Source organism: Mirounga angustirostris, unplaced genomic scaffold (assembly GCF_029215605.1).
Source record: "Mirounga angustirostris isolate CCGP_5_RB_7025 unplaced genomic scaffold, mMirAng1.0.hap1 SCAF_14, whole genome shotgun sequence".
Lineage (NCBI taxonomy): Eukaryota > Metazoa > Chordata > Mammalia > Carnivora > Phocidae > Mirounga > Mirounga angustirostris.
The window spans coordinates 64,700,585-64,715,778 of record NW_026991722.1 but is presented as its reverse complement, the minus strand read 5'-3'; the positions used below and the strand labels follow the sequence as shown (position 1 = coordinate 64,715,778).

Here is a 15,194-nt window from a genome sequence, read left to right as displayed (position 1 = left end):
CGAAGACTTCGGAAAGAAAGAAGAGGAACAAGAATCAGACCCGGTGCGCAGTCCAGCTTGGCGCCCCTCTAGGGTCCAGAGGATCCCCGGGAACCCAGACCCCGCTGGGGGTGTCCACGACTAGAAGGGCCCCCGAATGCCTCCCCCACACCCCGCGACCCGCATGCGGACTCCGAGGCCACCGGCCCGGCCCCTGACCCGGGACCGACCCCCATCTACCAGCAGGGACCCGGCGGGGCGGTGCTGGGCGCCGCGGGCTCTCCGGCCGCAGTGTCGCCGCAGCGCCGGCCCCGCCCCCGCCCGCTCCTCCCCCCCTCCCCCCACCCCACCCCCCACCCCGCGGCCGCGGCCCCGAGCGGCTCCAGAGCGGAGGCCCGCGCCGAGCCCAGGTGAGCGCCCGCCCCGGGGACCCCAGCCCGCAGGACCCCGGCCCCCGACCCCGCCAACCCCCTCGGCTGCCGGTTCCCGGCCCCGCTGCCTCCGTGCCCCGGGCCAGCGGGCGCGCTCGCACGTCTCGGACCCGGGGCCGGCGCGATGGGGGCTGGGGTAGGCAGCCGGAGAGGGAGGGAGACAAGCTGGGGGCCGAAGCGCCTCTCTTCCTTCTCCCCTCCTCGGCCCGGGCCCTTCCCCGCTCGCCCTGGCGCCCTACTGTGTGCCCGTCCCCCTTCCGGGGCCGCCCGGTTTGGTGAGGACACCTGGACGAGCGGGAAGGCCGCCGGAAAGGTCTTCCCGGATAGAGGGGACTGCACGTGCAAAGACAGGAGAGGCTTGCGCCTGAGCCCCGCGGGGGAGCCGGTGAGGGCGGACACCCCTCAAACTTGATTGCCATTCCGAGGAAGGCTGGAAGCCTCTGAGGGCCCCAGCTGGACAGCACCCCCCCCCCCCCGTTTCTGCCCAGCCTGCACTGGCCTGGGGGGACGGTGTCCCCGTGAATCAGGACACAGGCTCCTGGTGGGTAGTTAGCGCTTGGGCACGGTTACAACTTTTCAGCACTGTGTCGCTTGTGGGCAAGAGACAGCACTCCACAAAATCTTGGGGGCGCCTCCAGCTGCTCCACAGGCAAGAACCTTTGCCTTTGAGGCGGCAGGGCTCCAAGCCCGCCTGCACACAGTGGGCCTGGAGAAGGTTCAGTCCCCAGCAAATCTCTTTCCAGGCCCAAGGCCCTGGAGGGTCTAGGACCCCTGGGCACCTGGCAAGGGAGAAACCACCCAGACAGGGACCTGACAGCAAGTGGGGGTCCCACATTTTCAGACATCTGTGGCCCAGCAGGTGAAGCCTGAGGCCAGGCAGGAAGGAGGTGGGCAGGGATCTGGGGAGGGCCCCCTTGTGCCCAGGGAGGGGCCAGGCAGGGCAGGGGTGGCCAAGTCTTACAGATCCGCCTTGGTGATGAGTGGGGGAAAGAGTATCGGGATGCCCAGGTGGCCTTTGGCTGTCACTGTCTCCTGAACTGTAATGGGTGCCTCTAGCGCAGGTAAGATCAGATGCCAGGCGGTAGATGGTCCTCCCCAACTTTTCCTCCTGTCTTCTTGGCCCCCTTGTGCTCAGGCACCCACTCAAAGCCCTTGCTGGGATCTGGGCAAGACCAAGTAGGCCTCAGCCCCACCTCAAGTTAGACTTCAGGGAGAACTTCCAGGGGACACAGGGGGGATGACAGTGGGATGGACTGGGGGGAGGTCATTTGTAAACAAGGCAGCTACACCTTTGTCCCAGGCCTTCCAAAGTCCAGTCTGTAAGCTGCATCTTCCAGAAGGCCCACCCTGTGGCCTTGAGGACTCTTTGGCTGCAGGGATCTCTTTGCTGATCTGGTGACCTCTCCCCTAGCCCTGTGGCTTGCAGGGTGATATGGGGGCTTCCTGGGTCCCTGCCCATCTTGAAACTAACCAAGGGGGGAGGGAGGGAGGAGGTCACCTGGACGCCCCTTCCTGCTGCTTGACCTTGGCAAGCCCTTGGCCTCTCAGTTTCTCCATCTGCTGTTGGATGTGATCGCAGCACCACAGGCCTGGAGGGCATTTGTGAAGTGGGGGCTGTGTACAGGGTGGGAGCTCATGGCTGTTGGGCATGGGCTGTGTGCCTGGCCTCCCTTTCCCCCAACCTCATCAGGCCTGGGCTGGCCGCCCACTTCCGTTCACCATGGAGCTGGGTTTCCCTGGGGACCAGTGGACTGGCCCAGCCCAACCCCACCCCACCCCCCAGCCTCTCCTGGCCTCACTCACACTGGGAGGAGGGGTGGAGGCTGGGCGGCCTCTTGGACCCCTGCCCCTTTGCCCTGCCTTCCAGGGCTGGGAAGCCTCCATCCACTGCTGGGCTGGGAGGAAGAAGCAGTGGTTGCCCCTGGAGGAGGTAGGTATCTAGGGGCTGCCAGCCAGAGTGGGGGCCAGGGCCCAGGAGAACTAAATGTCACCCCCATTGTAGGAAGGAGAAACCCCAGGATCAGGAGGGCTCTGATCTGCCTGAGGGGACCTGGGTTTGGACCCCAGGCATGGTGGCCTCCCTGAAGAATGGAGGGGTCCCAGAGCTCCCAGGCTGCTGGCTTTCCAGTGGGCTACAGAAATCAGGATTTACCCCACAAGGCAGCTGTGGGGCTGGACCTAAAAGAGAGGCTGAGATCCGGAGCAGAGGGCCCCCTAGGCAGTAGGCACAGCCCACAGGTAAAAATGGGAGGGGAGTGAGGGTAGGGGGCCTGGACGACCTCAAAAGGGAGGTGCCTCCCAGGGTCCCCTACATGCAGTGGCTCCCAGCTCAAATGTGTGCATCTTCCAGAAGCCCCCCCCCCCCCCAGTCTGTCTCTATCTCTCTGTATCTTTCCCTACAACCCCCATCAAGGCCCTGGTCCCTACAGATGCCCCTTGTCTCTCCTGCAGGTCCTGGTGGCAGCTCCAGAATCTCTAAGGGCCATGGGGAGTCCAGCCCCACTTCCCGGGGCACCCTAGGCCTCCCACAGCCTATCATCTGTGCATCTGCCTCCCATTCATCTGTGGGCCACTCGCCATGGGTGGGTGCTTCTCCAAGCCCAAGCCAGGTACCTCCTCTCTTCTTGCCCCCTCCCTCCCTCCCCCCTCCTTGCCTCATTCTCTCCTCCCTCCCTCCCTCCTCCCTCCCTCCCTCCCTCCTCCAGCCACCTTCCTCCTCCCCCTCTCCCCTCTGCCTCTGAAGTAGGTCAGGCTGGGCGGCAGGCTGCTCTGAATGTTAATTCCCTGCAGGCAGGAGGGGGTGGGGGGCCTGGAGCATTCTCTTGGCCCCCCTCCAATGGGTCCCCCTCTTTATTTGGGGCTTTGGGTGCTTCTGGTGGGAATAGCAGCTGAACCTTTCTCAGAAAGTAGAAGTTAGGGTTCCTCCGGCTCCAGGATAGGGCAGGGGGGGCCTTCCCCTTAGGACTGGGGAAGAGGGACTCCGAGGACACCCTCAGCCACTGGGTGACCCAGGGCATGCAAGTTACCTCTCTGAGCCTCAGTTTCCCTCTCTACAAAATGAGCCTGACCTCTCGAAGTTGCCATGAGGGTGGAGTGGACAGATCACAGCCCTCTTCACCTCTTCTGATGCCCTGTGTGACCTTGGGCCGAGTTTCCCCATTTGTGCAGGAAATCCTGCCCTGCCTGGCCCAAGCGACTCCAGCCTGAGGTGGGGGCCTCCTGGGTGCTGAGGGAGGCCTGGGTCTGCTCTCCATGGAGACTTCTGTCTGTTGGGCTCTCTCTCCAGCCCGTATTTTCCCTCTTCTCTCTTCACAACCCTCAGGAAGGCAAAAGAATGGAGGCGTGTCACAGATGAAGAAATGGAGGCCCAGAGAGGCCTCTCTAGTGCCCAGTCAGTGCCCCGCCCACCTGCCACCCGGGCCACCCTGCCCCGGCCAGCTCCCCTTATACCTGATACCCATCGGCTCCATTACCTTGAAACACATGAGCCTTTCCTCCTTTTCCTGGGTCTGAGGGAGAACTTGGGGGCAAGAGGAGACCTTTAACGCCCTGCCAGGCAGAGGGAACGCCCGCACCTGCCTCGGGAGCCAGCTGTCCCTCCCCCCAGGCCGATGGCGTGGGTACCCAGCCCTGGGCCTGATCCCGCCACCCTTTCTGACTCCACGTATGACTTGGGCAAGTGATGGCCATTGTCTTGACCTCAGCCTTCCCCCCCACCAGAAGTGGGCAGGAAAATGCTAGCTGGTCTGGGGAGACCAAGAGCAGAGGATACCACCTGCAGCTTCCTTTAAGGGACCTCAACAGGCTGGCCTGCCTGAGACCCCTGGCCCCCAGCTCTCAGGTCAGGAGTTGGCAGCTCTCACCGCCCCAGAGGCAGTGGTAAGAACTTGCATTCTTGAGCCCAAATCCAGCCCTGCCCCTTCCTGGCTGTGTGGCCTCAGGCGGCTGACTTCACCTCTCTGAGCCTCTGTGTTTTCATGTATAAGTGGGGCTAACAATTTTGCCCCCCGCCCCAACCCCATGCGCTTGTCGTGCTTAGTTCAGGGCCTGGCACACAGGAAGGAGGCATGCGCAGAACGTTATTATCCCCTCTGGGGAGGTAGGCTCCCTGCTTTCAGGACTCCCCTGTAGGGCTATGACAGGAAGGCAGGAGCTTAGGCCCCAGGCACCCACACTGGGCAGGTCAAGGGTGAGGTTCAGGGAATTTCAGGGTGTGTGAGTGAGAACATTTGCACCAAAGAAGTTCAGCTGGGGTCAAGAGGGGCTACAGGGAGACCAGAGCAAGCCAAAGCTCTTTGTGCAAACTCTTTACCTTCTATCTTGCTTGACTCTGGCTTGGAACACATCAGCACACATTCCTGAGCTCACTCCCCATGTTCCATTGGCTCTGTGTTTGTGGTAACAAGTGTTCCGGGCCAGACCCTGGCCAAGCTCAGAACTAGGAAGAAGTGCAGCTCTCTTGGCATCTAGTCGCTTGCCTTTGATTAGGCCACAGGTGCCACTTAAAGGCTTTCCCTTTTTGCCATGGCTGCTAGGAGGCTCACAGCTAACCAATAAAATGCTACTACCCAGCGTCATCTGTTGAGCTTCTACTCTGAGTTACATATATTAAATCCTTTGGCATTCACTACTACCAAAGAGGTAGGCACTGTTCTCTCTGTTTTATAATGAAAGCATCTGAGGTCCAAAGGGGATAAGGCAGGGGCCCATGGTCACATGGGCTCCTGGGAATCATGAGGCTAGGGTTGATCTGGCTCTGTGGATCAGCAGAGACCCCCTCTCCATCCACCTTTCCACTATTGCATCTGACTTAATGGCTTCCTGTTAAGACTGCATCATCGAGCTCCTTGGAGCCTTCTGGAAGGAGGTGGAGGATGCAAACAGTCTGGCTTGGCTGTTATCTGGGCCCCTGCCAGGCTGTTCCTGTGAGCTTCCTCTCTACAGTTCACATAGCTGGTGTCAGCTGAGTTGGGAGTATTTTCCTTTTGAATTCTTCTCAAAACATTCTAATACCATTACATAAAGTACGGAAAATGAAGGCAAAGAACCTACCCCACCCTCAACACCCCCTCCCAACCTGACGCAACAGCTTCAGCATGGTGGTGGGCTCTGGGGCCCTTCCTGCCCAGTTGGAATCATGGAGCCGACCTTCACCCCTGCCCCCTGCTGTGCCTGGGCCAGGCTAAGGGCTGGGACTTGAGGATCAGGGGGTGCGGGTCTGCCTTCCCGGGCTCCGGGCCAGGCCAGGGTGGGAGATTAGCACGGCACGAGATGAGGCACATGCCAGGAATGGGCAGCCGGAGGAGGCAGCAGCTGAGTTGTCCAGGTGGATGGGCAGGAGTGAGCCAGGGCTGGGAGGGATGGCAGGCTGAGGGAGCTGCATAGGCAGAGGCCCAGAGGTGTGACTCCGTGTTCTCTGTTTCTGGAGGGTCAGGTCTGGGGTGGAGGGGATCAGAGGTGAAATGGGGAGAGGCCTGGAGGCTCCGGTGCCTTGGGAGTTGGGAGAGGCACCTCCTGCTTCCTCATTGGGCCCATGCTGTGCCAGGGGCTTAGCGTCCATCACTCAGCCCAGGAGGCCGGATTATCGCTGCTAAAAATTCTGTTTATTGTTCCCTTCTAATTAGAAAAACACCCCAGGCACATTGTAGGGAATGTAGAAAATGCAGAAAAATATAAAGACAAAAATGACAGTCTCTGGCTAACTGCCTGCTAGAGTGGGCCCCATGGGCACTCTGAGGAAGTGTCTTCTGTGTGGAGGCTTCGAGAGGTGGGCCCCACGCCCCCTCTGCACCTACCCCTTCAGGTGGGGTTCACGGCCAAGGCCCCAGATCCCTGCACATGAAAACATTTAAAACCCAGGGCTTGGCAAATGATGGATTCTTAAATTGGTGAGCATAGCTATTTTAAGAAGTTGAAAATATATTGTGTACATTTTTTTTTTTTTAATTAAAAAAAAAAACCAAACCTCAAACCTACGGGAAAGTTGCAAACAGAACAGACTGTCTGTTTGCCGTCACCCAGATTCACTGGCCGGGAAATGAGCCGCACCCAGGTTTGGACGCCCTGTTCTCACTTGAGTCAGACTCTACACGGACCCTGATCCTTCATGGATGTCCCTGCCATCAGGGACCATGCTGTTGCAGTCCGAGCAGGGCTCAGGGCACCAGGGTTCTTTCCCCCCACATAGATTCTTGGAGAAAAGGCAATGTCAGGGTCAAAGTGCCCCCCCTCACTCATTTGTTACTGAAAAAGAAAACATGCAGAGATGAACTCATCCTCCTGCTGCCTCTGTTCTGTTTCTCGCCCGTTTTAAGGCTCTCTGCTGATGGTGCAGGGGGCTTTCTGGAAAGGTGGAGGCACGGAGGAGAACTCACTCAAAGGGCCAGCGCCAGAGCTGATGAGGTAGGGAAGGGGGTGGCCCCGGCTGGGGGCTCACGGTGCTGCGCTGCCCGCCCACAGTGGAGCTCAAGATCGAGGTGGTGCTACCTGAGAAGGAGCGGGGCAAGGAGGAGCTGCTGGCCGGCGGGAAGGGCAGCCCCCGGGCCTACCAGGGCAACGGCACAGCCCGCCACTTCCATGCCGATGAGCGCCTGCCCGCCCCTCACTCCTATCCCAGCGCTCAGGACTGTGTGGAGGCCGCCGTCTGCCACGTCAAGGACCTCGAGAATGGCCAGTGAGTGCTGGGCCTGGGGGAGGCGGGGGGTCGTCCGAGGGCCCAAGATGGGAAGGCAAGATGCAGGCCTTGGATGGGGTGGGCTGGGAGGCCTGGAAGGGGCCCTGACCGGCGCCCGCACCAGCCCCCACCATCGTGGCCTCTCCCGGTCTGGGCCTGCTCCCCAGAAAGCTGGACTCTGGGAAGGGGTGCCCACCAGAGGTCTGAGTGCAGCCCCTCCCCAGGATGCGGGAAGTGGAGCTGGGCTGGGGGAAGGTGTTGCTGGTGAAGGACAACGGGGAGTTCCACGCTCTGGGCCACAAGTGTCCGCACTATGGCGCACCCCTGGTGAAAGGTGAGCTGTCCCAGGACACACGGGAAGTGGGGCGGGACCTCCCTGAAGGGTGTTTGGGACCTCCTTGGACCCTCAGGGTCTCATCTATCAGTGGGGTCTCCTGGGCTGTGGGGAAGAGCCAGCAACTGCTGGGACACAGGAGAGAGGGACTGTTGCTGGTGGCCCCAGCCCAGCACCACCCTCCCCCAGGCGTGCTGTCCCGTGGCCGGGTGCGCTGCCCCTGGCATGGTGCCTGTTTCAACATCAGCACTGGTGACCTGGAGGACTTCCCTGGCCTCGACAGTCTGCACAAATTCCAGGTGGGGCCAGGCGGGCAGTGGGGTGGGAGCCGGGGAGTGCAGGGCCAGGGATGGAGTACCCCAAAACCTGGTCCTGAGCAACACAGTCCTTGCAGGTGAAGATTGAGAAGGAGAAGGTGTACGTCCGGGCCAGCAAGCAGGTGAGGGTGTGGCTTGGGGCTCAAGCAAAAGGGAGAAGTGAGGAGAGCATCTTGGCCCAGGGATCAGCATGTGCAAAGGCCCTGTGGCTGGGGAACAGAGTAAAAGGCTACATGGTGGGGATGAGGCTGGACTGCAGCAGCAGGACCTGGCCTGCTGGGATGATGGCACAGGGAGGATGTCCACGACTCCAGCTCCCAGCTGCCTTCTGCTCTCCGGCCACCCCCAGGCCTTGCAGCTACAGCGAAGAACCAAGGTGATGGCCAAGTGTATCTCTCCGAGTGCTGGCCACAGCAGCAGCACCAACGTGCTCATTGTAGGCGCAGGTTGGTGGTGGGGTTATGAGGGGCAGGGTGGGGTGGGGGAGAGGTGGTCCCTGACCCACAGCACCCTCCCCTCAGGTGCGGCTGGCTTAGTGTGTGCGGAGACCCTGCGGCAGGAGGGGTTCTCAGACAGGATCGTCTTGTGCACGCTGGACCGGCACCTCCCCTATGACCGACCTAAGCTCAGCAAGGTGGGAGGAGGGGCAAATGGGGCCCAGGCAGGGCCCAGACTCCGAGCCTTCTGGGCACAGTCAGGCCCTCTCAGCATCCTGCTTGTCGCCCCTTGGGGGTCCGGCCGGCTGCCCTCTCTGCTCGTGCCAGTCCTATCTGTGGTACCCCCAGAAAGATGCGGGCTTGTTGACTTCTATCCCGCAGCCCCTGTGTGAATGGGGCCCAGCCCTACCCTCCCTAGGCCTCGGGTCCTCTGTTGCAAAATGAAACAATGGCCGCCTGGCCTTATCTCAAGATAACTATCTCCTGCAGTCCCTGGATGCCCAGCCTGAGCAGCTGGCCCTGAGGCCCAAGGAGTTCTTCCGAGCCTATGGCATCGAGGTGCTCACCGAGGCCCAGGTACTGGGCCAAGGCTAGGAAATAAACCTGGAAAGGCTTAGTGGGAACCACAAGTGATGTGAGGCCATGTGGGTCCCTGGAGGTTTGGCAGGGGGTGTCCTACCCTTTTGGCCCTGCTGTCCAGGCACCCCCGGGGCGCTCCAGGCCTGGAAGACAGCATTGGATCTTCTTCCCGGCAGGCTTATGGGCACATGCAGAGATCTGCTCAGGGCTGGGACGGGAGAGCGTAAAGATGGCTTTGAGGGGAAGGTGGTGTCTGAAGTGTAAAGAGAAGCCAGGAGGAAGGACCACCCAGGTGGCAGGACCAGCCCCTGTGGAACCTTCTGTTTGGAGGGTCTGGCAGGAGCTGGGAGGGGCAGCCTGGTTCAAGTCCACGCCCAGGCCCACACTCTGCCCGGCGGGGTTACAGGTGGTCACAGTGGACGTGAGAAACAAGAAGGTCGTGTTCAAGGATGGCTTCAGGCTGGAGTACAGCAAGCTGCTGCTCGCACCAGGGAGCAGGTGGGAGGCTGTCTCCCCGTTGTCCCCTGCTGGACGCTCGGCAGGGCACCAGCCTGGATGGGAGGGCTTGGGGTGCCGGGAGCCCCTCACTGATGCTGACCACGACTCAGCCCTAAGACGCTGAGCTGCAAAGGCAAAGAGGTGGAGAATGTGTTCACCATCCGGACCCCTGAAGATGCCAATCGTGTGGTGAGGCTGGCCCGGGGCCGCAACGCGGTGGTCGTGGGAGCTGGCTTCCTGGGTGAGCAGCCAGGGCTGGTGGGGGTGATGGTCTGTGATGGCCGGTCCCGGGGTACTAGTGGCCCTGGGAGGTGCAGGGTGCCAGCCTGCCGTCCACCACCCTGGCCCCAGGGATGGAGGTGGCCGCCTATCTGACCGAAAAGGCCCACTCAGTGTCCGTGGTGGAGCTGGAGGAGACACCCTTCAGGAGATTTTTGGGGGAACGTGTTGGGCGTGCCCTCATGAAGGTGAGCCCACCCCGGCACCCAGCCCCTTGGAACCCCAGGCACCCAGCCCAGCCCCGGCCATGCTCTCATCCATGGCCTTCTTGCCCACCTGCCCTGACAGATGTTTGAGAACAACCGGGTCAAGTTCTACATGCAGACAGAGGTGTCTGAGCTGCGAGCCCAGGAGGGAAAGGTGGGCCCTTCTTCCTGCCCCCCTCCCTCCCCTGTTCCCAGGAGCTGGGCTGACTTGCTCACCCACGCCCCCTCCCCACAGCTGAAGGAGGTCGTGCTGAAGAGCAGCAAGGTTGTGCGGGCTGACGTCTGTGTTGTGGGCATTGGTGAGTGGGTGGGCAGGCGGGTGCCAGCGAGGACCTGCACATGCTCCAGAGTGGCCTTGGGCCAGTCCCTTCCCCTCCCTGAGCCTCGGTCTCCACATCTACAAAATGGCCCCCCCCAACCATTCCCACTTCGCAGGGCTGTCGGGGAGTGGGTGTCGCACGTGTAGCCAGGGCTTGGCACGGAGGACGTTCCCAATGACCGCTGCCCACAGATACCTGCACGGCCTGCCCCATGGGGGCTGCAGGACAGAAACAAGCCTCTAACTGGGCCCTGCTCCAGTTGAGGTGCCAGTCTGGGGAGGGACAGAGCTGGGAGGCGGCAGCATAGGAGCTGGGGAGGTTTGGCATGCCGACCCCCCCTTCCGGGGGGCTTCGTGGAGTCTCTCAGAGGAGGTGATAGCTGAGGCCGGGTGGGAGGCACGGCAGTCTGGGGCGGGGGATCCAGACAGAGGGGACAGGACACATAAAGGCCGCAGGGTGGGCAGCCCATTGGACGATCGGTCTGGGGCTGGACCGCGGTGAGGGAAGGGTATGAGTCATGGAGGACAGTGAAGCGGGAGAAGGGAGGGACCAGGGAATGGACATGGTGGCCCCTGTGCTGTCAGGTGCGGTGCCCGCTACGGGCTTCCTGAGGCAGAGCAGCATCAATCTGGATTCCCGAGGCTTCATCCCTGTCAACAAGGTGGGGCTGGGCGGGGCTGGCAGGGTGCTGGGCTGGAGGTGGTGGCAGGTCCAGGCCAAGGCCCCTGTCCCACCCACAGAACCCCGGGGCCTCTCCCCACAGATGATGCAGACCAACGTCCCAGGCGTGTTTGCAGCTGGTGATGCTGTCACTTTCCCCCTGGCCTGGAGGAACAATCGGAAAGTGAATATCCCACACTGGCAGATGGCTCATGCCCAGGGTATGATCAGCCCCCTGGCAGGATGGGGGCTGGGAGGCTGAGACCCTGGGGACAGCCTCCTCCAGGCCCACCCCCAGTTGTTGGCCTTGGGTCCTGGTCTCTGGGTAGCCTTTCAAGGCTCGGTGGTGGCCTGTCTGACCAGCTAGCTGACACAGCAAGCCCTGTGGCCCATCCATAGACAATCCCCCCGCTCCGTGCCCTCAGGACACCCCCTCCAACTAGCCACAGTGTCTCACCCACCCCATCCTTTCACCCGCCTCTCCTTTCCTTTTATCCTCACTAACCTGTGCAGTCACCCAGGGAGAGAAAGGGATTTAGTAGGATATGGGCCACCTTCCCATTCAATGTTTCTGTTTCCTTTGGGCCACTCGACTGGTTCTGTGAACCCAGTTGCTTCATGCTGGCCCTTGGGAGGCAGCCACCTGGGCCTGGAAACTGGGCTTAGTGGGGAACTGAGTGCCCCCCCCACACACACACTTGGTGGTCACCAAGGCCTGAGGCCTCACTTACTGTGCATACCTGCTCTGGGTCCCTAAGATGTACATGCCAGCAAGTTGGCTGCCTCATGGGGAGAGCCAGCAGACTCCCCTCACTGACCTCTCCTCCCTGGCTTCACATTATCTGAGCATCTGCTGCCTGAAATCCCATTCCTGGTACCGATTTCTGTTCAGGTCCAAGGCCTAAAGTTGTTGCTGGTTTTAAGGAACCAAAGGCCAAGTATAATTAAGGTTTAACTGGGAGGGTCTAGGCGACTCTCACAGACATCCAACTACCAGGTCCAGGGGGGCCTCATATGAACTGGGAAGCCACCCACGCTATTCTCTGGGGCCCTGGGTGTGGCTGTCATCCCTGCTTCCCTGGGTACTTGGGCCCCATTCTCCTGCCCCCCTCTTCATACCTGATGTGTCTGATTAGTTGTGTGCACACCCACAACCCCACAACCCCAGGGAGCAGACCATCCAGATCTGGGGCATTTCATCCAAATTCTCTGAGAAGCGATCTGAGTGACTGGCTTTGAACCAGGTGTCCCTCTGCACCGATCAGCTGCAATCGAGGGTAGGCAGTGGGCTGAGCAATGATGCATTACTTGACCTCTGGGCAGGAGAAGGAGGGGGAGTAGCCCCACATGTCCGAGGTCCCCAGAGAGCTCTGGCAGGCAGCGTAGGAGTGGTGAGGGCTAGGATCGGGGCTCTCACCACCCTGGGTCCTACAGGGCGGGTGGCGGCCCAGAACATGCTGGCGCAGGAAGCGGAGATTAGCACCGTGCCCTACCTGTGGACAGCCATGTTCGGCAAGAGCCTGCGCTACGCGGGTAACGGAGGGGCGCCGGACAGGGGCGGGGCCAAGAGCATTTAGGGGTGTGGCTAAGGTGTTAGGGAGTGCAGGGGTGGAGCTTGGAGGTTAGGGCGGGGCTATGAGCATCCTAGGGGCGTGGCCACGTCTGCCGTAGGAAGAGCAAAAACTGGTTGGGGGCGGCACTAAGGACCACCTAAAAGGACAAAGGGAGCGGGGTCTGGCGGGGGGGGTTCAGGGAGGATTTAGGAGGGCACAGGGCGCTGACCTGGCGGAGCCCCTCCTCCTCCTGTTCGGCCCACAGGGTACGGAGAAGGCTTCGACGACGTCATTATCCAGGGGGATCTGGAAGAGCTCAAGTTCGTGGCTTTTTACACCAAGTGAGAGCAACGGGGTGGAACGTGGCGCGAAGCAGCGGGAGCTCGGTCGGGAAGGGGAGCTCATCCCAGAGGAGCTCTGCTCCAGTGGAGGGGACCTACCTGAAAGGTGGACCGAGTGGCCAAGGGAGGCAGCTAGGCGGGAGACCCTCCAAGGACCAGTGAGGAGGCGGGGTAGTATTAAGTCCAACAGCCACGCATTGAGGAAGTACATTTTATCTTCAGGACAGCTCTTTGAGGTGGGTGTTGTTGACTCCCACTCTTACACCGAGGGAAGTCACACAGGTAGAGAGTGGTAATCCCAGGACGGGAGCACAGCCCTGAACTCCGCTGAGGAGGAAGGCTGGAGCCTCCGTGGCCTCTAGCAGGATCCCCAAGCCCATGTTGGGCCAAGCAAAGCAAGGAGCGCTGGGTGCTCAGGATATTCCTGTTGCCCTGGGTAAGATCTCTCTCTGGGCCCCAGCCGAAGAGGAGTGCGTCAGGGTCTCCAAGAAGGAAGGTCACTGCTGGGCAGTCCTCAGGCTCAGTTACTCTGTCCCTGCAGAGGCGATGAGGTGATTGCTGTGGCCAGCATGAATTACGATCCTATTGTCTCCAAGGTAGCTGAGGTGCTAGCCTCCGGCCGTGCCATCCGAAAGCGGGAGGTGGAGTGAGTGTGGGCTTCAGAGGTCTGGTGGGGGGGGGGGAGGTCCCCCATGGGACTGGCCCTTGGTAGCCATCCACTCCTGTAGCCCTACAGAGCCTCCCCCTATTCTTGGTCCACATCAGTCTATGGGGCATCAGGACTATGGGGTGGTGTGGGACAAGAGTTGTGGTTTACAAATGGGCTGGTTATTTGTGCTCTTGGGGAGAAAGAAGAAGGGGAAGAGGCTGTGTCCCAGGGCAAGGCCAGTGCTATGGGGAAGGGTCGAAGCCCTTGGTCAAAGCCACTGCTTGGGCAGTCACCTGGCCTGGGACACCCAACTGGATTTGGTTGTGTTGGGACTGGCAGAAGCTGGGGGGTGGGGGTGGGGGAGGCAGATAGTTATGCCTCTGGGGACACCCTGCACAGAGATGTTGGGTGGTTGTTTGGTGTTTGGGGGACACTGGATGTCAGCCATTACCCTCACCCCAGGATGGTGCCAATGGGAGTCACCCTGTGGGCTCGAACTGCCTACAGAGAGGCTCCCTCCCCTGCCCAGGGACTGGGGAAAGCTTGGAGGCCACAGTACAGGGGTAGGCCTCAGGCTGGAAACGATAGAAAACCAAGAGGGAACATGATAAGTGACATACTCTCTCCCCGGCCTTCTCTCTCTCTCTCTCGCCTTCGAAAAGGCTGTTTGTGCTGCACAGCAAGTACGTGGTCCTCTGTCCTTCCTTTTGACCATTCCGAGCCTTTCCCACCTCAGCCCAGAGCCTGTACCCCATGGACTTTCCCTCTCTGCCTAAGTACCCATTCCTGCTGGGCACCAGGGCCTGGCACAGAGCAGGCCCCCTGCTGTCCTCAGGGATCACCTGTTCATGGTGCCAAGTGGTAACCTGCTGTCTTCTACCCTGACTCCTCCTCCCCTCATTCCTGCAGGACCGGCGACATGTCCTGGCTCACAGGGAAAGGATCCTGAGCTCGCATGCAGCAGACTTGGGCAGGCACGCTTGGGCACCAGGGACAGAGGCCAAGCCCTGGGGGCAGGTGCCAACCTCCAATTTCCCAGGATTCCCCAGGGCAGAACCTGAGCCTTCCCAGTGCTTGCCTTCGATTGCCTGGCTCACCTCCAGAGAGGCTTCTGCTACCTCCAGGAGATGCATACCCCCCAAGGCCTCAGCTGCCACTGATGGCTGGCAATGGAGGCAGGACAGGCCTATCCTCTTCTCCCTCTCTTGAGACTGGTCCCCTGCGGGACCCTGCAACATATTAGACATTATCTTAAAATTAAAACGCACACATTTGCAGATCTGTGTGACTTCCATTGTAATTGGACAGACACTCACTCTTGAGGGAGAAAGCACAACCACACAATGCTCAGTGCCACCCCAGTTTGGCCTATGAGCACTCAGCGGAGGTAGCAACTGATTCTGGCCCTGGGGTTAGGGAAAGCTTCTCTAACCAGTGTCTTGGATCTGGATTTTGAGAGAAGGGCACTCCAGGTAGAAGGGATAGCACGTGCCAAGGGTTTGAGATGGGAAGTGCTTCTTCAGAGGTCAGAGGCGGCTCGCGCTTGGCAGTTTGGGGGCATGTGCCTACTTACGGCTGGAGGGGCTGGGTCCTGAGACAGCCCATGCTTTTCATGGCAGCCACAGCTCCCTGAATCCCCATTTTGCATATAAAGAAAATGAGGCTCTGCTATTAAGTAAGAACGAGAATCTAGAGCCTCTGTGCCACTCTGCCTCCCAGTCAAGAGGAATGCCGAGGGGGAGACGCGGGGGGCAGAAGTGGGGGCGCAGGCAGGAAGGGAATAGTCACGCTCCCTGCTAGGCCGCTGCAAGCCCGGAACCCTCCACCCGGGATCCCAAGAGCGGCGGACGGTGAAGGCCGAGTCCCCGGGCAAACAGGGCATGCCGGGAAGTGTGGCCCGTCTCCGGGCGGCGTGGGCCTGGCCGGCGCCGGGGAAGT

The 15,194-nt window shown here is 60.7% G+C and overlaps 1 protein-coding gene across 7 annotated transcripts; it reads left to right on the top strand.

Annotated features, from left to right (window-relative positions):
- Window positions 1-329: 329 nt before the first annotated feature.
- Window positions 330-14,576, top strand: AIFM3 (apoptosis inducing factor mitochondria associated 3). 7 transcript variants are annotated; one of them, XM_064578052.1, is made up of 21 exons: window positions 346-389; window positions 2,278-2,340; window positions 2,862-3,019; window positions 6,870-7,083; window positions 7,308-7,417; window positions 7,607-7,716; window positions 7,812-7,856; window positions 8,084-8,180; window positions 8,256-8,368; window positions 8,661-8,747; window positions 9,157-9,248; window positions 9,359-9,489; window positions 9,642-9,715; window positions 9,816-9,887; window positions 9,969-10,032; window positions 10,638-10,714; window positions 10,817-10,934; window positions 12,148-12,246; window positions 12,532-12,607; window positions 13,149-13,253; window positions 14,166-14,576. In XM_064578052.1, exons 3-21 carry the CDS (start codon window positions 2,989-2,991, stop codon window positions 14,203-14,205), a joined length of 1,755 nt encoding a protein of 584 aa, XP_064434122.1. In that variant the 5' UTR covers window positions 346-389; window positions 2,278-2,340; window positions 2,862-2,988; the 3' UTR covers window positions 14,206-14,576. The 7 variants fall into 7 exon arrangements, with proteins under 7 accessions (XP_064434121.1, XP_064434122.1, XP_064434120.1 ...); XM_064578050.1 differs by having other exon boundaries at window positions 9,600-9,715; XM_064578051.1 differs by lacking the exon at window positions 2,278-2,340 and having other exon boundaries at window positions 330-389; window positions 9,600-9,715.
- The last annotated feature ends 618 nt before the right edge of the window (window positions 14,577-15,194 follow it).